The following is a 22,591-nucleotide window of genomic DNA, read 5'->3' as shown; positions in this document are numbered from 1 at the left end:
AACACACAGACATCAACATGAGGGCAAATAAGGAAGGTATTGAGTGATGAAAGGCATACCTAGGAACATCATTGCCACATGCTTTGGCAGCTAAAACTAATCCAGACACAATACTTTCAGAAGCACTTTCTCTCCCTGATTTCGGGTTCTGTTTATTGGCATTGAAATATAGCCTTGAGAGGCGCCGCGCTGGAGAATGGACTTTACTCGTGGAGCTTCCATGTTCTGCTACGACCGAGTAGAGGCTCACCTCAAGGGCTGCTGCTTCCCTCAATTCTCCCTCCAAAATCTTTATCCTGTTTTCCAATTGCTGAATTCGCCCTTCTGAAACAAGGCTCCTTGTTTCCATTCTACACACCTTGCGCTCACTGCTTATCGAGCCTGTCACGTGATGGTTTCTTCTGGTCGAAGAAGCCACACCATTTTCCAATACCATTCTTTCAACTTGATATATGTTTCGCACCTCATTCTCGAAATTTTCCTCTTCCTCTTCCCCTTCCTCTTCCACTCGTTTGTTTAGAGGTGGAGAGTTTGTTCTTCCATCCACAAGCAGTTCCTCTGCACTAGTAGATGAACCACCGCCAGAATTTCGATTCATCACTGCTCTCGACGCCTCAGAGCTAATCCGGATTCTCGCATCCCTTTTACCAGCTGCAACAATCCCCTCTTCTTCCCTGTGATTGGATCTCAGCCTTTTATCTGCTTCTTTCACAGCAGATGACTGCAAACTGTGAGATCCAATCCTTCTCGATATCCATTCAATATCAGACGACAAATCCATGGACAAGGAGGATTCAGTGGCCTGCTCCCGATGGCCAACTTCTGCACTACCATTCACTGCAATCTGCATATTACAAATGAAACAAGTTAACATGTGAATAGAGAAAAGTTGATCATACATAGCAAGCAATGTACCTTCTGGTTTAAAGCCGAGGAAGCGGCATTTGGGGAAGATTGATCAGGATCATGATCAGTAGTAGACGATGCTTCTTCTGCATATTCCTCACTCATCAATGAAGAAACAGACTCTCTCAAGGAGGAGGTGGCCGGTTCGATTTTGAGGAGAAGAAGCGGTTGAGCAGCATTCCTATAAGTCCTCTTGCAATGAATGGGAGTGCTAATGCTCAAACCTTTCTCAATAACACCATAAGCACCCAAATCAAGAACTACACTTGCCAGCAGCTGCCCTTTCAAACCCTTGTCCCATCTTGGCTCATAGAGATTAAACTCAATGCAAGCATCCCCATTTTCCCTCAATCCAAAACATTCATTGAATTCAATCCTTCCATTTCCAGGCACAGCTTGATTGGTGAAGCCACAGCTCCCATCACTATGCTCCCAGTGAATCACAACAGAGCCTAATCTTCTCAGAGACTGAGAAGGAGGCCATGGCTTCACCTCCACTATATGAACAACGTAGTCAGCCTCAATCGAAGGCCCTTTCTCGGTTTTCATCCTCACACCTAAAACCATTTCTTACATCTACTACAACACAATCACAATTACAAAAAGTGATTTTTATTGCAAAATTGTAGCTAGCTAGAATGGATTTACATCACTAAAGGTGAAAGCAATGCCACATTGATCCGTGGAGATGAAGACGCATAAACTAAACCTTAAACGGTTAAAACTTCAAAATCGGAGAATAAATATAGATAATTGTGAGAGAGCAACAGAAAATGGTGTAGTTAGAAATGGCACAAATGTAACAATACCATTTTCAAAAGGAGAAAGAAAATCAGATAACAGTGAAAACTCAACCACTCAAACTCATAAACAAGAGAGAGAGAGAGAGAGAGAGGTTGAGTAAGGTAAACATAAGGTGAAGCAGAAGAATGTGGTTTAGTTTGTACATATGTTAACAAAAAAAAACAAGGATGGAGTAATTATGCAAGCATGTGATAACCACATCAAAAGATGTAATATTTTGTCTCAATAGTAATCACACTTAGCGTTTGTCTCCCCTAAAATCACTAAACAAATCATTGGGATGATAGATGCAATGGGCTTCCCACTCTTACTTATTTACTCATAAATATATATGTTCATTTTAATTATGTTGTTGATGCTACATGTTATTATTCTTCTTATCTAAACTTGGCTACTTTTGATTTGGTTGGAGTAGTAATTATGTTATGAAATACCTTACCAGCAAGAGAGAGAGAGAGAGGAAGTTGGTAGAGTATGAAATCTTGCATCTCTCTCTACAAATAGTAAGTATAAATGTGATGGAAGGTGAGAGAGTTAGGGTTGATGTAACCTTAAATGCTCATCAACTTACATAATGGTAAGTTGAAAACTCCCCTACACTAGTATTCTTGTTGGGCTGTTAAACTGCTAAGCCAAGTTAATGCCTAACTAATCCATTAAGTGCCACCACCTAATTTCTTCACTGTATAAATCAAATACTGAAAAAGAATGCATTTACATTTTTGCCAATATAGCATAACTCACTATCTAACCTCTAAATTTACATTCCCTACTAGTATAACCTAACCAAAGAGGAGGAGAGGTTAGCCGAAGCTCTGATGCGATGCACTATCCGGATCAGCATCGGCCGTGGCCTGCACTTGAGCAGCATACTGCAAGTTCCACAGCACATCTTCGAACGACGGCCACCCCGAGGATCCATCTGATATACATTTGTTCGTGATGGATATCACAATGGACAATGATTCCTGTGAGCTCGTGGCTAGCACGATTGGTTCCACTATCCTTCGCCTACCATCTTGGCTGCTGAACGATGTCTGCCATTTGAGGAAAAGATAAAGAATCAAACACCTAAACCATAAACTGCATTAAAAGGAACCAACATAACATACCATCTCATTTAGCAGAAACGCTTCGCCTTTTGAACTTGCGATAGGACCTACCAGTGACTCGAGTAATATGAACCCGAAGTTGTGAACATCGTCCTGCAAAGGATAAATAGCTGCTTACAAGAATTAATATGGAATCAAAAGTGAAGGGAGGAGCATACATCAGTTTTTTCAGTTTCATCTGCAATGAGAGACATTCCATAATCACTAAGCTGCGCAATCCCATGCTCATCTATCAGTATACTGTTGGTCGTTAGACGATTGCTCAGAGAAGGGGGGATCACCCCGGTGTGAAGAAAATGTATGGCCTTGGCTGCACCGATTACAACAGCCAATCTTTCTGGCCACTTCAGGACCTTCTCTGTACAACAACACAACCAAATTCCATTGTCTATAAAGTTAATAACATATGTCTTGTGTAAAAAGATTGGCGATGCGTATAGTACCTGAGAGATGAGAGCGGAAGCTTCCATTAGGAACGAATTGTTGCACGAGGTACAACCTACGCACAGTTGAGTCGTCCTGCGTTCCATCATCAATGCAATGACCAAGAAGGGCAACCAAGTGAGGATGGCGAAGCTTTGAAAGCAAATCAATCCGCATCTTGAGGTTTTGAATCGAGCATTTTCTGTATAGAGTTAAAGATCGGATAGCAACAAAGCTTCCATTCTCTAACCTTCCCTTGTAAACCTGTACATATGAACCCCTAGTTAATGCAAAATACGCAAAATCACATCAAAGAGCCTATGTTCCGAGACGAAAAATAGCTCCATAATTGGCTAAGCCGCCTACCTTTCCGAAAGAACCTTGGCCTAAGAAAGTTGACTGATCAAAGTTTTTGGTAGCTTCTTTAAGTTCTGGTAAAGTAAACACCCTATAGGATGGAGAACTTTGGTTCTCAACTTCAGAAAGTATCTCTGATGGAAGGAAAAAATGGAAAAATTCAAGATTTAGAAGCAAAAAAAAGGATAGATGACATTGTAACTGAACCATAGTGCAGAGAAGTTAACATACTGGTACTTGCTAGGAGATCGGGGGAAATTGGTCGATCATCTTGTTTAACCTTAGGTGCAATATGCCGAACTAGTGCATGCTGTGTTCGGTGCCTTTTATAGAAAAACATAAGACCAACAAGCAAGATAATTATCACTACAACGACAATTCCGGCCAGAAGGGCTATTTCCCTCATTCTAGACCGTCTTTCGCCCTTGCTAACGCCTTTGCAGAATGATGCAGAATGCTGATCCCTGGCATCAGTTGAGAAACAATTCCCACTAATTTCGACTATTCTTTCATCTTCCAAGCAATTAGGAAGCTGGCCTACCATTATTATTCAGAAAGATCGATCAAACTAAGTCCTTCTCCGCACTTGAGATGCTCAGGAAGTGATCCACTAAGAGTGTTGGATGACAGATTCAAGTAACTAATATTGGGGAGAGAGAAGAGCAGAGAAGGAGGGTTCCGGTAAGATGATTATTCGACAAATCAAGATGCTGAAGCTGTTCCAACTTAACAAATTGTTCGGGTATGCTACCGGAAAATGAGTTCTTGCTGAGAAATACATTAACCAGCCCTTTTGGCAGAGGGGGCAATGTAGAATCTAAACTGTTCTCTCTCAAATCTAACAACTGCAAAGTGGAGAGTTTGCTCAGATCAGGCATCTTTCCAGTGAGAAAGTTGTGAGACAAAACTAATTCAATCAATGTTGTGATTCTTGCAACTGCAGAAGGAACCTCACCATTCAATCTGTTGTTCTTTAAGCTCAACACAGTGAGATTCGACCACGAATCCAACCACTCAGGAACACTGCCATTGAAATAGTTCTGATCAAAGCTCAAAGTCCTAAGCTTATCCATGCTTGACATTTGAGAAGGAATTGAACCAAACAAGAAATTGAACTCATGTCTAAAGCTTCAAGCAGATATAATCTATTGATTTTGTCAGGGAGTGGGGCCCATATGCCTAGTGATGAATCCGCGAATTATTGATGATGATGAATGCTCGTAAAAAATAAATTACGACACGGTGAATTTACGTGGTTCGATTTACTGAAGTAAATCTACGTCCACGGAAGAAGGGAGGGCAAGATTGTATTGCTTGATCTGGGATTACAGCTTACAACACAGACTTGCTATATGCTTTTATCTCTAGAGAGCTTAACCCTTTTCTATCTGATCTAAGTTCTATTTATACATTGAACTAAGGTCGTGGTTTGCAGCCCCACTAACAAGATCGTGGGTGAGCAATAACTGCTCAATAACTGCTTCGTACCACTAAATAGATCGTGGGTATAGCGGAGGTCGTGGAGGCCTTTCATGAGTCCACTAACTCCTAGTTCGGTCGAATGCTGAGACCGAACTGCTGGACTTTACCGATCAGCTCTTGCCGATCTGAGAGGAGAGCTTGACTGGTCGGCTTTTACCGAGCTGTAGGCTGAGTCCGAACTCTTTGGTCGTGCCGAACTCTTTGGTGCCGAACAGATACTCTTTCTTGGGCTCTGGGCTGATGGGCCGTCACTGTTATTGGGCTTGCCATTAGGTTTAGTTCGTACCCCATCACTACCCCCCCCGAAAAGCGAAGTGAATCACTTCGGCGAGGTGAGTCACTTCGGCATTCTGGATAATGGTAAGAGGGAGGCTGACGTCAGGGGACGTGCCTTGCGCATGCCTGCATTAAATGCGACAGAAAATCCGGCCGTTGAATCCTGAAAAGGTGGGATTCGAAACGGCGCAACGATCTCGAAATCTTTCCCGAATCTGATAAATATGCTCTTTCTTCCTCATTTGAACACTTTTGCTGTTGCGTCTTCTATACTCTCTCTTTTTCGAGAAATTTTCTTCCGCTTTCAAGAGCTTCTTCAGACTTTCTTCATCTTCAAAAAGTAAGAAAAATGTCTTTTCTTCTTCGGAGTCGGGTAGCGGTAGGAAAGGGGATAAGGGTCTTCTGGCCGGAAAGAGTCCGGGGAGAAGACCGTAGAGTATTTCCATAGTATTTTGAGTAAGGATACTGTGATATCCCTACCCGAAAAATACTTTTTTCCTGGGGGGAAGGCGGTGGTACCTGACGGTGATCATAGGGCTGACTCCCCGCCGGAGGGGTACGCCACCGTGTACGAGGCCTGCTTAGAATGCGGGCTTCGTTTCCCCCTCCCTTCTGCCTTTATAGATTTACTAGATTTTTTTCAGCTTCCTTTAGGCCAAGTGACTCCGAACTCTTGGAGGCACTTGTCGGCCTTCGCTGCCGAACTCCGTAGGTTAGGAAGGGATTTGTCTTTGAAGGCGATCCTTAAATTCTTTCAATTTAAGAGGAAGGGGTCTTGGTTTTACTTGATCCCTTTACAGCCCTTTAGAGCCTTTTGTAAAACGAAGTGGCCGAAGTGGCAAAATCGCTTCTTCTACTATGATAGGACCGCGGCTCCTAGTTTTCCCTGAGAGGGCCGGAGTCCGAGTTATCCGTCACCCTCGGCCTGAACCGTTGGACGAGCTCGATGGCGAGCTCAACAAGATTCCCATAGGAGGAAACAATACACGGAGTCTGAGCTCGTCAAGGGCGACGTCGTGTTCGACATCTCGTCTTCGGACGAAGAGGCCGAGGGTGAGGATTTCTCTTTATCTTTATGCTCTACTGCTTTAACGAAGAAAATCTGACTTTGCTTTCTTGCTTTTTGGCAGTGTACATGCTGAGTAAGGCTAGCCGCAAATCTTCGGAGTCCAAGGAGCCGGAGAGGCCGAAAACCACCAGCTCGGCGTCTGATGCCGAGAGGACTCCGAAAAGGCAAAAAAACCTCTTCGGATCCGAAGAAGCCGGAGTCGACTTCGGCAAAGGGGAGGGGGAAGGCCCAGAAGCCCCGAGAGCGCCAGAGAAAGACGTGGTCTTGGCGCCTCCTTCGGAACATATCTGTGAGCCGTTTTTATGGCCCACGGACTTCGCCGAGGTGAATTCTCTTCTTGATTTTCTGGCCTTGCTTTTTTCCTGTATTTTTGTGGCCCCTTTGTTGACTTTTTTCTTTATCCATTTTCAGAGAGAACGATATGCTCTCCAAGCTCGTCGCCGTCGAACTCTCCAAAGCGTCCAATGACTATGCTGAGATGCAGAGGAAGTTGGCGGCTGCTTGTCATCGGGCCGAACAGGCTGAGGCTAACTTTGAGAAAGCCAGAGCTGCTAGGATTTCGGCCCAGGATGAAGCTCAGTTTGCCAAAAACCAGCTCGTCATCCAGCGAGAGCAGACGAAACGGAGGATGCTGCCGCCGTGGCTGCCCAGGGGGAGACTCTCCGTGTTTACACGGAGAAACTTTTTTGAGCAGCCAGTTCTCGGCCTTTGTCGGTAGTCTGGTAAGGCTAATTGCCGATAAGGGCGAGCAGGGGCCGACGTCGTGCTGCCTCTGTACAGCCGAGAGATAGCAGCTCGGCTTCAGAATCTGCCGCTCCTTGAGGAGCTCGCTTCATCCTCGGTCCTGCTTTCTGCAGACCGAGTCCGGAGTTGTCGAGCTGATCGGGACGAGAACCTGGAGGCTATCTTTGCCTCCGTGGGACCCGTTTCACCCGCTTCGACTTACAACGGAGAGGGTGAGGCCGAGCCGCTGGAGCTGGAGGCCGAAGTCGAGCGGGCCGGGCATCCGGAGAAGGAAGCCGATCAGGAGGCGGAGGCGAGGCCGGCAGGAGGCGAGGCCGAGGCTGAGGTAGCTTAGGAGAAAGAAGCTGAACCAGACCAAGGAGCCGGAGACGAAGCTGTTGGAGTATGATTTCGTCTCCCTTCTCTTAGTCTAGTTCTTCCTTGTAAAATGGCCTTGAAGCCCTCCTAGTGTAAAAATTTTCCTTGTGAATGAAAAATTCTCTACACTTGTCTTCGTATAGCTTTTCGTACTCGCCTTTATTCCTGTTGTATTTTACTATCTGCTCGTACAGCTGCCGAACTAATATAGCTGCTTTGTACTCAAGGAGATGGAGATACTTCACTGGAAACGGCTGTACTCTTCGGCTTTAGACGAAGCTGAGAAAAGAGCTATAGCCGATCAGACGAAGAATGACGAGCTTCTGGCTCGTTTAGTGAAGCTGGAGGCCGATAATAAGGACTTAGAGTCCGATAAGAAGGATCTGGAGGCCGAGCTGAATACGACCGTTGCTGAGAGGACTGCGTACGAGGATTACATCCGTGTGCGCGGGGATTGACCATATCAGATGTTCAGAGTCGAGTTGACGAACTGTGGAGGAATATCATGTACTCCGAGGAACAATGCGCTGGAGAGCTCGGCTTGCCAACAAGTTGTGAAATCATTACGGCGCTGGGCTTCTCGGTACGACATTGTTCTTTCTCGGCGCCCCTCCATAGAAAGATTCCTTCGGCATATCGTGCCAACAGATGCTCGCACTCCAGATCAAGCCTCTGGTTCCCTTGTTCAAAATCCTACTTCCAGTCAACAACGAACTCCGGAACAGCCGGAAACGTCAAGACGAGAACGGGCTCAGGAGCAACCGGTATCGTCACAAGACAGGACGGACTGAAATTCGTCGAGGAGTTGTGACTATGATCGAGCAGGATCAGCAGATGATTATTGCAGAGACTCTTCATCGCCGAGGTGTTAGGACTTCTCGGCTCGGGGAAGAGGCATTGGGTCGAGGATAGCATCTCGTCGACCTGCTTATTCTTCATCTGCTCGGAACAACCGAACTCGGCTTCCAGAGGATTTTGCAGATAGGTGGCTTAACTTCAGCAACCCTGGACAGTAGAATAGTCCTTTGTAATAGCGTAACGCCATTTTGTAGGGTAGCGGAGTTGTATGCCGAACAAGATTTGAAAAATGAAATTTTGTTTTCGCTTCTAACACTGTATTTACAGCTTAGCGAAAAAATTTCATCGTACTTGTCCTCGTCTTATGAAGTAAACTTCTTTGACCGGACTTGGTCCTTGGTCTTATGAAGTAAACTTCTTTGACCGGACTCGTCTTTGGTCTGATGAAATAAACATCTTTGACCGGACTCGTCTTTGGTCTGATGAAATAAACATCTTTGACCGGACTCGTCTTTGGTCTGATGAAATAAACATCTTTGACCGGACTCGTCTTTGGTCCGATGAAATAAACATCTTTGACCGGACTCGTCTTTGGTCTGACGAAATAAACATCTTTGACCGGACTCGTCTTTGGTCTGATGAAATAAACATCTTTGACCGGACTCGTCTTTGTGTTCTAATTTGGCGATTTTGTCGCCGGGATCGAACTTTCCCTTGTCCTAATTCGGCGAGTTTTATCGCGTGGATCGGACTTTCCCAGTTAACCGAAGTGGTCTTATGCAGTAAACCTCTTTGACTAGACGTGGTCGTCCCCGGTCTTATGAGGTAAACTTCTTTGACCGAACTTGGTCGTCCTAATTCGGCGAGGTTTATCGCGTGGATCGGACTTTCCCTTATTGCAGTTCGTTTCAGACGAAGTGCTTATTTCTTAAGCCGAATTGTGGTCTTGTATCTTCCTGAGAAGCTTGGACTCACAATCGTTGGCTTATTGCAGTTCGTTTCAGACGGACTGCTTGTTAAGCTGAATTGTGGTCTTATATCCTCCTTAGAAGCTTGGACTCACAATAGTCTTTAATAATCGATCTAAAAAGGGGATCAGTCTTTAAAGAACGATATACCTTGGTACCATTTGTAAGAGACGACAAGCACATAGAGACAAAACACATAGAGAAAAAATGAAAAAGACGAAAGAAAAAACTTTAAACTTTTTATAAAACGACAAGTAAAAGGTACAAGTAAAAACAAACAAATAAAAACATGTACCCCTATGACCGAACTAGACACAAGACAGACTGACCGGACTTTGTCTCTTACAAGTGGAACTTCTTGAGGTTGGAGACGTGCCATGTTCGGGGTACTTGTTCTCCTGACATGTGAGTCAATTTATAAGACCCTTTGCCGAGGACTTCTGACACCCGATACGGACCCTCCCATGTGGGCTCGAGTTTGCCCAGCTTTTCTGCTCGGCTTACTTCGTTGTTTCTCAAGACGAGATCTCCCACTTGAAATTGAAGCTTTTTCACCCTTTGGTTATAATACCGGGCTACTTGCTCCTTATACTTGGCTGCTTTTATGCACGCCAATTCTCTTCTTTCTTCGGCGAGATCTAGTTCTGCTCTCAGTCCGTCGTCATTCATTTCTGAGGAGAAATTTAGAGTTCGGGGACTGGGTACGCCGATCTCCACCGGAATTACGGCTTCAGTGCCGTACACCAGACTATACGGAGTTTCACCGTTGGAGGTTTTGGGTGTAGTTCGGTAGGACCATAGGACTTGAGGGAGATTTTCTACCCATTGTCCTTTGGCTTGTTCTAACCGAGCTTTTAACCCTTTCACCAGAATCCGGTTCGTTACTTCCGTTTGTCCGTTTGCTTGGGGATGGGAGACCGAAGTGAACCGCTGTTGAATGTTCAGCTCTTGGCACCAATTCTTGAACGTCTTGTCGGTGAACTGAGTCCCATTATCCGAGATGAGGATGTGGGGTATGCCAAATCGGCACACTATGTTCTTCCAGACGAAGTCCAATGCCTTTGAGCTCGTTATCGTAGCTAATGGTTCAGCCTCCACCCACTTCGTGAAGTAGTCCACGGCAACGATAAGGAATTTCATTTGCCGAGGAGCTTGAGGAAGTGGTCCCACTATGTCTATGCCCCATTGCATGAAAGGCCAAGGGCTTTGCATAGTGTATAGATCGGTCTGCGGCATCCTTGGGACATTTGCATGAATTTGGCACTTCGTACACTTCTTGACGAGCTGCACTGCCTCTTGTACCATGGTTGGCCAATAATATCCCCATCTCAGAACTTTTTTAGCTAAAGCTCTGGCTCCGATGTGGCTACCGCACGATCCTTCATGAACTTCTCTGAGGATGTAGTCCGTCTCTTCTGGTCCTACGCACCGCAATAACGGCTGGAGGTAAGACTTTCTAAAGAGGACTCCTTCATGAAGTTCGTACCGAAGTGCTCGGCACGTGATCTTCCGAGCTTCTCTCTTATCCTCGGGCAATTGTCCTTGATCCAGATACTGCAAGATCGGCGTCATCCAGTTCGGCGAGCTGGATACTGAATGTACCTCGGCTTCATCAATGCTTCGATGCATTAATTCTTCCGCCTTTGAGCTCGGATCTGAGGCCAACTTACTTAAGGTATCTGCTCGGCTATTTTCCGCTCTGGGAATGCGGATTATCCGAAAATAGGAGAAACTTCGGCTGATGCTTTGCGCTTTGTCCAAATACTTCTTCATTCTCTCGTCACGGCTTCACTTGTACCCAACATGTGATTTACTATGACTTGTGAATCACAATGGACTTTGAGAGATTTGACGAGCAGACTTTGCGCTAACTGGAGTCCGGCCAGGAGGGCTTCGTACTCGGCTTCATTATTAGTAGTGGGGAATAGGAACCGAAGTGAGTAGGTTACCTCGTGTCCGTCGGGAGCGACAAGTAAAATACCAGCTCCACTTCCCATCTTGTTTGAAGCTCCATCTACGAATCCGCTCCAGCAGTCCGGCGGCTCTACTTCGGATTCCAAGGGCTGTGCTAGTTCGGCATTGGCAGAATTCTTCTGTTCGGCAATAACAGGAATTGCTTGATCGAACTTTGCTTCTGCAAGAAAATCTGCCAAGGCTTGTCCCTTGATGGCTTTCCGAGGTAGATATTCAATTGTGTGCTCTCCCAACTCTATAGCCCACTTGGCGATTCTGCCTGATGCTTCTGGTTTGGTCAACACTTGCCGAAGTGGCAGATCAGTTAAGACGCATACCTTGTGAGCATAGAAGTATGGCCGCAGTCTCCTTGCGGCATTTACTAATGCCAGAGCAATTTTTTCCAGAGGTTGATACCTTGTTTCTGGACCTCTTAATGCTCGGCTTGTAAAGTAGATGGGAAGCTGCTTTAGGCCTTCTTCTCGTACAAGCACCGCGCTGATGGTTTGATCCGATGCCGCTAAGTATAAGAATATTACTTCGGCTTCGGTTGGAGCAGAGAGAATAGGAAGCTCGGCTAGATAACTTTTGAGCTCGTCAAAGGCCTTTTTCTGCTCGGCTCCCCACTCGAACTTTGGTGCCTTTTTCAACACCTTGAAGAACGGCAGTTGCTTTTCGGCTGCTTGGGAAAGGAATCGATTCAGTGCGGCTAGACATCCGGTTAGCCTTTGCACGTCATGTATGGACTTCGGCATTGCCATGTTCTGAACGATTTGAACTTTTGAGGGTTTGCCTTGAGTCCGTCCTTTGAAACCCAACAACCCAGAAACTTTCCCGAATCTACCAAAAAGGTACACTTTTGGGGATTAAGTTTGAGGTTGGCTTTCTTGAGCACGTTGAGAGTGGACTTGAGGTTGTGCTCGTACTCCGAAGTGCTTTTGCTTTTGACGACTATATCGTCAACATACACTTCGACCTCCTTTCCAATCAGGTGCCGAAAAAGCTTGTCTACCATCCTTTGATAAGTGGCTCCGGCATTCTTTAAACCGAATGGCATCTTTTTATAAGCGAAAATGCCGAAATCAGTAATGAAGGCCGTTTTTGAAGCGTCAATCTCATCCATTAAAACTTGATGGTATCCTTTGTACAGATCAAGAAAACAAAAAATTTCAAAGCCTATCAAAGCTTCTACTTTTTTATCTATGTTCGGAAGGGGATAGCAATCTTTGGGACAGTGCTTATTTAGATCGGTGAAATCTATGCACATCCGCCATCCTCCTTCCTTTTTCTTGATCATGACAGGATTGGCCACCCACGAAGGATACTTCACTTCGAATAACACATCCGCCTTCAATAATTGACGGACTTCGTCATGGATGACTTGACTTCGTTCTGCCGCAAAGAGTCTTTGCTTCTGTTTTATCGGCCGGACTGAAGGATCAATATTTAACCGATGAGTGATTACCTCGGGGGGCACTCCGGTCATGTCCAACGGAGACCATGCAAAGACGTCTTTATACTCCTTGAGGAGCTGGATGGTTTTTTTCCCGAAGTAGGGGCGTTCCCGCGAAACCGATCTTAACCGTTCTGGATGGATCGTCTTCGTACAGCTGAACTGTCATCGAGTTCGGCTCCGGTATGACTTCGGTCATCGCCTCTGACTCCGGCTGCTGTGATTGCTATGCTTGGTGGTGCCGATCTGACTGCTCGGCACTTCTAAGCGCAATTTGCAGACATTCCTTTGCTCTCTTTTGGTCACCTCGGATGACCGCTATCCCTCCTTTAGTAGGGATCTTGATGGTGAGGTGATAGGTGGAGCAAACGGCCCGAACTGTGTTGAGCCAGTCTCTTCCCAGGATGACGTTGTACGGGGACCGAGCTTTCACCACGAAAAACTCAATCATCGTACTGGAGCTAGTAGGCGCTTTCCCCACCGTGATCGGAAGGCTGATAATACCTTCAGGGCGGGTGTCCTCCTGGGTGAAGCTCTTCAGGGGAAGCGGAGCCGGACTGAGCCGAGCTGGGTCCACTTCTAGTTTGTCGAAGCACTCTTTAAAAAGAATGCTAACCGACGCTCCTGTATCCACAAACACCCTGTGGATCAGTTTGTTTGCCACTCCGGCTTGGATGACAATGGCGTCTTGGTGAGGAGAGATGGCCGGGACGGGATCAGCAGCCGAGAACGTAATCACTTCGTCCTGCTTCAGCCTTTTATGCGTTGGCTCCTCTCGATTGGAGCCTCTGCGTTCTGACTTTAGGGACGACTTGGTCTTCCCGGCAGGGAGCGCGTCAATAGTCTGGATTACTCCATCATATTGCGGCTCGTCGTCGTCTTCGGGATCCTCATGCCTTTTCGGATCCTGAGGATTGCAGTTCGCACCACTCTGCTTTTTATTCTTCTTTGGCTGCTTGCTTCGGTATTTTTCAATGTTCCTGCCTTCACAAGAACATCGATACCTGCAGCCAAGTTTCTGCACTCCTCAGTATCGTGACCGTGGTCTTGATGGTAGGAGCAGTAGCTATCCTGTGGTCGGCGCGCGGCTGATTTCGTCATCCGCTTTGGCTTTTCGAATAGGTCAGAGTGCAGTTCGAAAATTTCCGCTCTCGGCTTGTTCAGCGGTACGAACTGAGCGGGCGGCTTCTCGGGATTGAGACGAGGTCCCAATCTGTCTTGCACCGGAGCCCTTTGAATTCTTTCAAATGGAGTCCGGCGAGGATGCCCCTGATCGCTATGATCGGGCTTCCTTCTGTCTCCTCGGGTCGACGAGCTGTCTAACGACCGTTTGCGACGGTCTGCCTCATCGGCCCGGGAGTACTGGTCCGCAATGTCCCACATTTCCTGAGCTGTCTGCGGACCGCACTCAACGAGCTTCCTGTAGAGAGCTCCGGGCAGGATTCCATTTTGGAATGCCGAGATGACAAGCAGATCGTTGAGATCGTCTACTTGCAGGCATTCCTTGTGGAATCTTGTCATAAAGTCGCTGATTTTTTCGTCGCGACCTTGACGAATGGAAAGCAGCTGAGCCGAAGTGATTCGGGCTTCCGCTTTCTGAAAGAACCTCCTGTGGAAGGCATCCATTAGATCTCGGTAAGATCTGATGCTGCCCTGGGGGAGGCTATCGAACCACCTTCTCGCGTTCCCGATGAGCAGCTCGGGAAACAGCTTGCACATGTGGACCTCGTTGAGACCCTGGTTCGCCATGTTATATTGATAGCGCCCCAAGAAATCGTGAGGGTCCACGAGCCCGTCGTAAGTCATCGACGGAGTTCGGTAGTTCTGTGGTAGGGGAGTTCGGGTGATGTCGTCCGAGAACGGAGTCTTCAGTGCTCCGTACACGGCGAATCCGATATCTCGTCGGTATGGAGGAGATTGAGTTCTCCTGTGATTCCGGTACCGAGGAGGAACTGGAATATGTGGGGGACGGGGATTCTTTCTCCTGGGAGATGCGACACTACTGCGGTAGTGACTTTCTTGTGCGGAGGGAGAAGGAGAATCCGCCGTTTTCGTCTCCGGCTGCTTTTGGCCTTTTCGCAGGAAGGTTAAGAATTCCTCCTGCTTCGCCTCCAAAAACTGCTTGACAGCCTCATTCAAATCGGGCTGCTGGGAAGACTCAGTGGGACGATTTTTGGAGCGGCTTGTTCCTTCGCCATGAGAACTGGTGGTGGATTTATCCCTAGGCTGTTTTCCAGACCTGTGGGATGGATTGGCTTCCTCCTGGTTCTCACGGGCAGGAATACGGGTACTCTGCGATCTGGTATGCATTTTTTGGGTGGAAAAAATGGATCAAAAATTCGCTTTATCACAAATTTTGTTCTCTGGTTCCCACAGACGGCGCCAGTGATGAATCCGCGAATTATTGATGATGAATGCTCGTAAAAATAAATTACGACACAAAGAATTTACGTGGTTCGATTTACTGAAGTAAATCTACGTCCACGGGAAGAAGGGAGGGCAAGATTGTATTGCTTGATCTGGGATTACAGCTTACAACACAGACTTGCTATATGCTTTTATCTCTAGAGAGCTTAACCCTTTTCTATCTGATCTAAGTTCTATTTATACATTGAACTAAGGTCGTGGTTTGCAGCCCCACTAACAAGATCGTGGGTGAGCAATAACTGCTCAATAACTGCTTCGTACCACTAAATAGATCGTGGGTATAGCGGAGGTCGTGGAGGCCTTTCATGAGTCCACTAACTCCTAGTTCGGTCGAATGCTGAGACCGAACTGCTGGACTTTACCGATCAGCTCTTGCCGATCTGAGAGGAGAGCTTGACTGGTCGGCTTTTACCGAGCTGTAGGCTGAGTCCGAACTCTTTGGTCGTGCCGAACTCTTTGGTGCCGAACAGATACTCTTTCTTGGGCTCTGGGCTGATGGGCCGTCACTGTTATTGGGCTTGCCATTAGGGTTTAGTTCGTACCCCATCACCTAGAGACACTAAAGTAACAACCTTTAAGCTGGACAACCTTACCAAGGTTGTAATGAAAGAATCCATAGAGAAACCCTGAGTCAATGTTAGATTTGGGATTGCAAACCCTCTGAATTCACTACTGACCTTTGCAGGTTTGTCTCCCATGATCCGAAGCTCGGTGACAGAATTGTTCTCGCATTTGATGGTGAGCTGTGGTGAAGAGAACAAATTGCAGAAATCAGCATTGTTGTGATTTTCCCAATTGCTCAGTGGCAGAGGGTACTCCAAATGCTTCCTCATCTGAAGAAGAAGCTGAGTTTCATAACTTCTCAGCTGATGAGTGCAGCATGCAAACACCAGCCATGAAAGAAACACTAATACATAGTAATTTGAACACCCTATTTGTTGTAGAATTGATGGTTTCATGGAGATAAGATATTGAGGAAACATTAAAGATGGAGAAGGAAGAAAGAAAGAAAGAAAGAAAGAAAGAGAAGAATGGTGGATTCTATACAACTTAAGGAAGCAAAAGGGTGAAACTTGAAGGTTTTATTAACAGACAGAATTTGACATAAATGGTGAAGAGTTGAAACAAGTTCAAATGATAATGAGAGGGGGGTTGGAAGGGAATAATCAGCATTGATGAGAGTAGAAAAAATGGGAGCTTTGGCATTGAGGGCTGAGGTGATATGGAATGGAGCATTGAGATTGAGAGGGAAAGGAGAGAAAACAAAGACCAGTTTACTGTTAAAAATCAAAGACATAGATTATTGTCAGGAAATAAGGTGTAGCTATGATTTCGAAAATTCACATCATCTGATTACTGATCCTAGTAATTGGATATATGTTAGGCTATATAATGTTGCTTGCATAATAGGAATATTTTGGTCATTTAATCAGTAATATAATAAATTTCTCAATGTATATATTGGAAAAATAATCTGCATATTGCTTTTGGTTATAGTGAGATTTTTAAATACTTGTTTATTTTATTTAGTATTAATTGTTATATGTATCTCAACCAAAATAATAAATAATTGTATTTTGGCTTGGATATAGTAGTATATCAAAATAATCTGCATAGTGTGTTTTTAAATACAATTATTCATTTATTTATTTTATTTAGTACTCCCTCTATCCCAAAATAAATGTCATACTTTCCTTTTTGGTTTGTCCCACAAAAGATGTCAAATTTTCATTTTTTAAAAAATGTTTTCTCTCACGTTAATATATAAAAATATATTTTCTCTGTGCACTTAACATACAAAACATCTCCTAAAATCATGTGTCATCACTCAAGTATGACATTTATTATAGAATAGATAGAGTATTAATTGTTATATGTATCCGACCCCACATTATACAATATTGGATTGTTAGTTGATTGAATGTTTTTGTTCAATTGGTATCACAGCCAAAATCTACGGTTCTATTGTAAAAGATTTTATAGATTTGGTATTTCCTATTGGACTAATTTCATGTTCGCATAATTTGTTGATTGCCGAATGTTTGGAAATTTTATGTGGGTGTGTGAGTCTCGCCGGGAAGGGACACTTGCAACTTATCCCGCTCTCCCTGGTCTCGTCTTGCCAAGACGGGTTGCAGCTTGCACATTCTTATTCGCGAAAAGTAGTTGCTATGGTCACATGTTAAAACTATTACTAATATACTGTGTTATAACTATTACTACTATACGGTCTTTATTTGTTTTTATAAATCCAACAATATAAAGTCAACTACCATTGTATGTATTTCACTCACAATAATACTAAGATGTAGATTGGAAGGAGTGATTACTTCATAAAAAATGGATCACGGGAAAGAAAACTCATGCCTTCAAAACATATCAATCATACTAATGATTGAATGTGAACCGAGAAAGATAGTATACTAGTATTCGGTTATTACATGGAGTTTCACTTTCAGGGAATCTCGCTCTCTAAATCTCATTTTTCATACAGAAATCCAAACAATACCAGTTTCCATTGGCAGCTGGAAAAAAAAACAAGAAATCTTTTCGCTAGTGAGATTACATTATTCGCCACCAAAATCGAAAGAGCTTCAAATCTACCCGTAGCCTGGAAAAAAACTGTCAGTTCATGAATAAACTAGCGCAAAGACAAGCAGATAGTTGTTCCTCAAGCACGGAAGTTGAGGAATCTAGTTCACAACATCAAGCACCAGCTTTCGAGACTTGAGAACAGACCACCTCATGCGCCTGTAATAACCAGCTTGAAGAAGCGCGAGTGATAGAACGAATATCCATTTGAATCCCATCTGTGGTTTCAGTTTAGCAATGCCAATATGTTAGACAAGAGGTAAAAAGCTCATGGGTTTTTGAAGTCTTTGATATATTTGTTATTGAAACCTTACCAGTTTTCTCTCTTCCATTTCTGGCTCTGCAGCCCATGTTAAAAATGTGACAACATCTTTCCCCATCTACGAAAGATAACAAATAAAGAGATGAGGATGATACGGGAAATGGGAATGTGACCTATTTCTCAGACCTATGCATGAATGGAAAGACTGATACCAATACGTGCAAGGAAATAATCAGGGATTTTACCTGAGCTTCTGTTGCAGGTGTACCATCTTCATACTCAACAGCACCATCATTAAGCATTTTTGGCATAGCAATAGCTCCACCAGGGAAGTAAGGGTTATAATGCAATCCTTCACGAATCTAAAATAGAAATACTTTCACCATTTAGAATCCCATATATATAAGGGTGACCAAATGCATAAAGAGACATGCCCTGCCACTCGACCTTACTAGAGTAAAATAAAAGACTTAAATTCAATAAACCCTATACTAAGTTGCGGTCAGCTTAGAGTCTTAGACACAAATTCTTCAGTATAATATTGAAATTTGCAAAGGTAAATCAAATATGAACCAGAGAAACTTACTGTGACACCAGCAGGAGGGTCATGATATCCAGTCAATAGGGCAAAAACATAATTTTGTCCATTGTGACGAGCCTAAAGAAGCAAAAAGAATAACATATAAGCAGAGATGATAACATGACATTACAAGGATAAAGAAATAGGGAGAGGTCGAAAATACTTTGGTTATAAGACTTAAATCGGGAGGATAAGCGCCGCCATTAGCGAACCTAGCTGCTTGTTCATTTGCATATGGCTGAGGAAACCGGTCACTGAGCTTGCCAGGACGAGTAAACATCTCCCCCTCATCATTAGGCCCATCAACTACCTCAATCTCAGCGGCCATAGCTTTAGTTTCCTCTTCTGTATACGCAACACCTACCAAGTCGCGGAATGAAATTAAGGACATTGAATGGCAGGAGGCACAAACTTGTTGATACACCTGGTGACCACGGCGAATCCTGTTTAACATGGAAAAAGGCATTTTAATTTAAAATCAATTGGAAATGAAGAGCATTCAAGTATTTAAATGGAGAAGAGGATGAAATCCAATCACAGTAGTAGAAACTAATCCGACATATTTGGTAGAACAGATCAAAGACAACCATTTGGCTTTAATGGGACAAGTATCTCATATGATGATAAAAGCATAACTACGTAATGGACATGTAATTGCAATGCTTACAAGTTACAGCTACAACAATGAATATTTTCAGCAGAAAGCACAAGAACATTGGCCGAACAAATAACAGAAAATAAATACACATTGCAACTATATACTGGTATAGGAGCAAATAAATCCAATCTCACTTTCCCTAGGCATAGTTTGTTTAGTTCATTAAAAATCCATCTTCTTTTCAATGATTCATCATGAGCATATAAACATGATGTCCCCTTCTAATATTAGTTGGCACCTTCTAATGCTCAAGTATATGTTGAAGGAAATAGCATTTTTGAATGAGAATATGAGGTTGGTCTTTTGGCAGAATGCATAGTACAGTTAGGACATCGATCTGGTCATCAGTAATTATGAAAAATAAGATACTTTGGGTTGATCATACCCTAAGAAAAAAGATCCAACACATAAAAGGAGAGAATCTATGAAAACGGACTGCCCCAAAATACAACTTTTTCTTCACCGTCAAGAACCAGAGGCTAGAGAAGAACTGCGTTGATAGGCCGCCGTTTACCAAGTTGATATTATAGGAGATTCATATGGGCTGAAAACAGTGTTGTCAAAATGTCGTTCGGGTCGCTCGGGTCGCCCGGGTCGCCTGGGTCGAGACCATCACCGCCCCAACATGGGTGGGTTGATCGAGATACAGGGTCGCCGTTGGGTCGTCTAGGTCGAGTGGGTCGCCTGGGTCGAGTGGGTCGCCTGGGTCGCCCTAAACACATGCTATCTCTGATTTTCTCAAATCTCTCACATGTTTTCTGACTATCTCAATCATGATTCTCTATATATATGCATGCACCACATCAAACTTTTCAAACCTACTTTCTACACTTAAGAATTCGGCCTCTTCACTCCTAAACAAATAAACAATTCAAAGATCTTTTGCTGCCACCCTTCATATATTCCTTTGTTTTGATATTTTCAGACAATGGTTTCAATTATTTATTGTGTTATGACTTATGAACTGTTTTAATATTTTGATCATTTCTATTTTCCACTTTATCTCTATTCACATGAATTGCGTCTACATTTATATTATTTGATATATTATAAACATTAGAGCAATATATTTATTTTATTTAATATTAAAAGGCAAAAAAATTAGCCTAGATTTGTGGGTCTCTCGACCCCGTCGACTCGTCGACCCGCGACCCAAATTTTCACCTCATCGGCCCGGTGCGCCCCGCGACCCTAACAACACTGGCTGAAAACAACTACAACATGCAGTGCAAATTCCTTGCATCAGGTTATAAACCAATGTACGGGATAAGGAATTCAGAGAGGTGATGTAACACAATGAATTGCTTCCAAATATATTACAGTCCCACTATTTCAACGGGAAAACTTTATAAGAATGAATCTAATAGCAAATAGACACAGAAAATTTAACTCAATCAAGTTCCAATTTTACAAAAAGTTTTAATTTATAAGGAAATTTGGAAACAGAAAATGCAGAAATCAAGATATTCAGTTCTTATAAATACAGTGTACAAAAAAGAAGTTGAAAAAGCAACAGATTAACTCACGAAGCATGGTCGTATGAATTTAGAATGCCACTGTGTGGCCAAGGATAGGTGGCAGCTTCCAAACCATGTTCAGCCTCATCACAAGATGCTATTGTTGCATAACTTAACAACCCTGAGACACCTGCCCCGCATAGAGCCAATACCCTCCAGGACTTGGTGGTGGCAGATCCAACTGCTTCCTGCTCTTTCTTAGAAATAAGAGATGACAAAACTGGAGAAACCTGAATGCAAACAAAAAATTGGATTAGCCATTTTAGTATTTCTGTAGCACTAAATTAAGAATTTTCCTAGATGCTGGTTATGCCAAAGAATATGAAATAATTTCTTAGTTCCGTGTCAGGAAATAGAAAATTTGAACCAAGGCTTTGTGAGAGAAGTTGTGTATCATGTCTCCCATAGACTAGGATAATAGATAGTTAGAACTTTGGAAATGAATGGATGCATTCATTCAACTTTCAATCATGGGCAGATTTTGCACATATTTTCAGTATCTGTGTTAGGACCAGAGGAATGGTTTCACCAACCTTACATTAATAGCATTGACAAAAATGAGAAACTATCCAGACAGAAAAAATGTAAAAGTTAACCAAGAAAGATAAGCTTACGGTGTTTTGCGACTGAAGTCTCTCTCTTAGCAACCGACGGAGAGCTCTGCCCCCAAACATCTTATCTCTCTGTTATCAAAATAAAAGAACAGATTGGAAGATACTCAGCTTGAATAATCCCAAAGGCAGTAGGCGCAAATTCTCATTAACAGCAAATAACCATTCAAGGACCAAAAACACAAAGGTAAGATAAGTTTAAGATTTTGAATTACTATGATAGAAATTAACCATGTTTAACCTCTCCCTTCAAGGAGAACATTAAGTGGAGAGATTTTCCAATGTGTGCATACAGCCATCGCTATTCAAACATATCTCGATAACACAAGAAAGCCACCATTCACCAAATGAGCAACAATGCCACGACATCGCTCCACTAGATGTAGTGAATGTGAATCAGAACAACCCTAATTGAGAATTTCTACAAACAACCAGTACCGATAACTGAAGATGGAATAAAGAGGTGGTATGCTCTAAATTTGACTACAATTCATTCAATAATTTCAACATTCAAACACGAAAATCGCACGCATACAGAAGAAGACCATTCAAAATCTCAAAACACAAGCAATAAAGGCATCATCACATAAACAACCATAGATTAACCTACCAACATGTAGAAATGCAAGGCGAAAATCGGGAGTGAAATAACACTACATAAGAAGAAAATACAATAAAATAGAGAGCTGAATAGCAGATCGAGCGGAGAAAATTCACCTACAAAAACGATAATCACCACGGCGGCGAATATGAGATCCGAGAAAACGATAATCTCTAATTTAGTTCATTTATCATCTATTCATTTTTTTTAGATTTCTCGAATTTCAAAAATAAAACTAAGAAATACTGCTCCATATTTATTTTTTATACTCCCGTTACGAGTGATGTTTTCGGACAAAAAATTTATATTGAGTTAAATAAAAAATAAAGTATGAGATACAATAAATAATAAATTAAGAAAGAGGGATGCACCGCTTTATATGCGCGAGATATTACATTTTCGGGCAAGGACTATGCTCTCGCCCACACCCAATCAAGGAATATCTAATTGAGCATATTTAGAGGAAATTTGGCAACCATTAGCCGATATCACACATCATTTTTATGGTGTAACTCTTCCGTTGTGCTAGCTAATTTTCAACATGCCCTTTTGCTTTTAGGAAAACTAGTATTAACACCCGAGCTATGCACGGGATATAAGAGTTTCAAATAATGAATATAAAATATAATAAATATATAGAA

At 43.4% G+C, this 22,591-nt stretch overlaps 4 protein-coding genes across 7 annotated transcripts in view; all 4 read right to left on the bottom strand.

Annotated features, from left to right (window-relative positions):
• The window catches only part of LOC121809069, a 3,514-nt gene extending 1,679 nt beyond the window's left edge, over positions 1 to 1,835 (bottom strand). The window contains exons 1-2 of the mRNA XM_042209621.1: positions 916 to 1,835; positions 12 to 844 (exon numbers count right to left, since the gene is read on the bottom strand). Of these exons, the coding sequence (XP_042065555.1) occupies positions 12 to 844; positions 916 to 1,473 (1,391 nt within the window). The 5' untranslated portion in view covers positions 1,474 to 1,835. The remainder of the gene's footprint in view (positions 1 to 11; positions 845 to 915) is intronic.
• Positions 1,836 to 2,273: 438 nt separating this feature from the next.
• On the bottom strand, positions 2,274 to 4,010 carry LOC121809269 (probable inactive leucine-rich repeat receptor-like protein kinase At3g03770). The gene is made up of 6 exons (XM_042209799.1): positions 3,834 to 4,010; positions 3,612 to 3,736; positions 3,266 to 3,509; positions 2,981 to 3,180; positions 2,823 to 2,915; positions 2,274 to 2,747 (listed from the first exon to the last, which is right to left on the bottom strand). Exons 1-6 carry the CDS (start codon positions 4,006 to 4,008, stop codon positions 2,514 to 2,516), a joined length of 1,071 nt encoding a protein of 356 aa, XP_042065733.1. The 5' UTR covers positions 4,009 to 4,010; the 3' UTR covers positions 2,274 to 2,513.
• A 176-nt stretch (positions 4,011 to 4,186) lies between these two features.
• On the bottom strand, positions 4,187 to 16,056 carry LOC121809279 (probable inactive leucine-rich repeat receptor-like protein kinase At3g03770). Its single transcript, XM_042209813.1, has 2 exons — positions 15,807 to 16,056; positions 4,187 to 4,625 (listed from the first exon to the last, which is right to left on the bottom strand). The coding sequence occupies exons 1-2, from the start codon at positions 15,905 to 15,907 to the stop codon at positions 4,235 to 4,237; spliced, it is 492 nt and encodes a 163-aa protein (XP_042065747.1). The 5' UTR covers positions 15,908 to 16,056; the 3' UTR covers positions 4,187 to 4,234.
• A 1,437-nt stretch (positions 16,057 to 17,493) lies between these two features.
• LOC121809273 (cytochrome c1-2, heme protein, mitochondrial-like) lies at positions 17,494 to 22,364 on the bottom strand. 4 transcript variants are annotated; one of them, XM_042209807.1, is made up of 8 exons: positions 22,322 to 22,364; positions 21,353 to 21,421; positions 20,748 to 20,968; positions 18,727 to 19,006; positions 18,570 to 18,641; positions 18,229 to 18,345; positions 18,036 to 18,101; positions 17,494 to 17,939 (listed from the first exon to the last, which is right to left on the bottom strand). In XM_042209807.1, the coding sequence occupies exons 2-8, from the start codon at positions 21,410 to 21,412 to the stop codon at positions 17,823 to 17,825; spliced, it is 933 nt and encodes a 310-aa protein (XP_042065741.1). In that variant the 5' UTR covers positions 21,413 to 21,421; positions 22,322 to 22,364; the 3' UTR covers positions 17,494 to 17,822. The 4 variants fall into 4 exon arrangements, with proteins under 4 accessions (XP_042065741.1, XP_042065739.1, XP_042065740.1 ...); XM_042209805.1 differs by lacking the exon at positions 22,322 to 22,364 and adding an exon at positions 22,067 to 22,231; XM_042209806.1 differs by lacking the exon at positions 22,322 to 22,364 and adding an exon at positions 22,071 to 22,231.
• Between the last annotated feature and the right edge of the window lie 227 nt (positions 22,365 to 22,591).

This window comes from Salvia splendens, chromosome 6, assembly GCF_004379255.2.
Source record: "Salvia splendens isolate huo1 chromosome 6, SspV2, whole genome shotgun sequence".
NCBI lineage: Eukaryota > Viridiplantae > Streptophyta > Magnoliopsida > Lamiales > Lamiaceae > Salvia > Salvia splendens.
Note: the sequence above shows the minus strand (reverse complement) of the source record. Positions and strands in the feature narration are given on the sequence as shown.

What these genes read in the sequence shown, in the direction of transcription:
- LOC121809269 (XM_042209799.1), bottom strand. Translation starts at nt 4,008, where the DNA reads ATGAGGGAAATAGCCCTTCTGGCCGGAATTGTCGTTGTAGTGATAATT. An exon ending in CTTCCGCTCTCATCTCTCAG is followed by an intron (nt 3,181 to 3,265) that starts GTACTATACGCA and finishes GTTGTTGTACAG; the next exon opens with AGAAGGTCCTGAAGTGGCCA. An exon ending in CGTTTCTGCTAAATGAGATG is followed by an intron (nt 2,748 to 2,822) that starts GTATGTTATGTT and finishes CTCAAATGGCAG; the next exon opens with ACATCGTTCAGCAGCCAAGA.
- LOC121809279 (XM_042209813.1), bottom strand. Translation starts at nt 15,907, where the DNA reads ATGCTGATTTCTGCAATTTGTTCTCTTCACCACAGCTCACCATCAAAT. An exon ending in TGGGAGACAAACCTGCAAAG is followed by an intron (nt 4,626 to 15,806) that starts GTCAGTAGTGAA and finishes TTTCAATGGCAG; the next exon opens with TGTTCCTGAGTGGTTGGATT.
- LOC121809273 (XM_042209804.1), bottom strand. An exon ending in ACCCTCCTGCTGGTGTCACA is followed by an intron (nt 18,346 to 18,569) that starts GTAAGTTTCTCT and finishes TTTCTATTTTAG; the next exon opens with ATTCGTGAAGGATTGCATTA. An exon ending in CACCTGCAACAGAAGCTCAG is followed by an intron (nt 18,102 to 18,228) that starts GTAAAATCCCTG and finishes TATCTTTCGTAG; the next exon opens with ATGGGGAAAGATGTTGTCAC.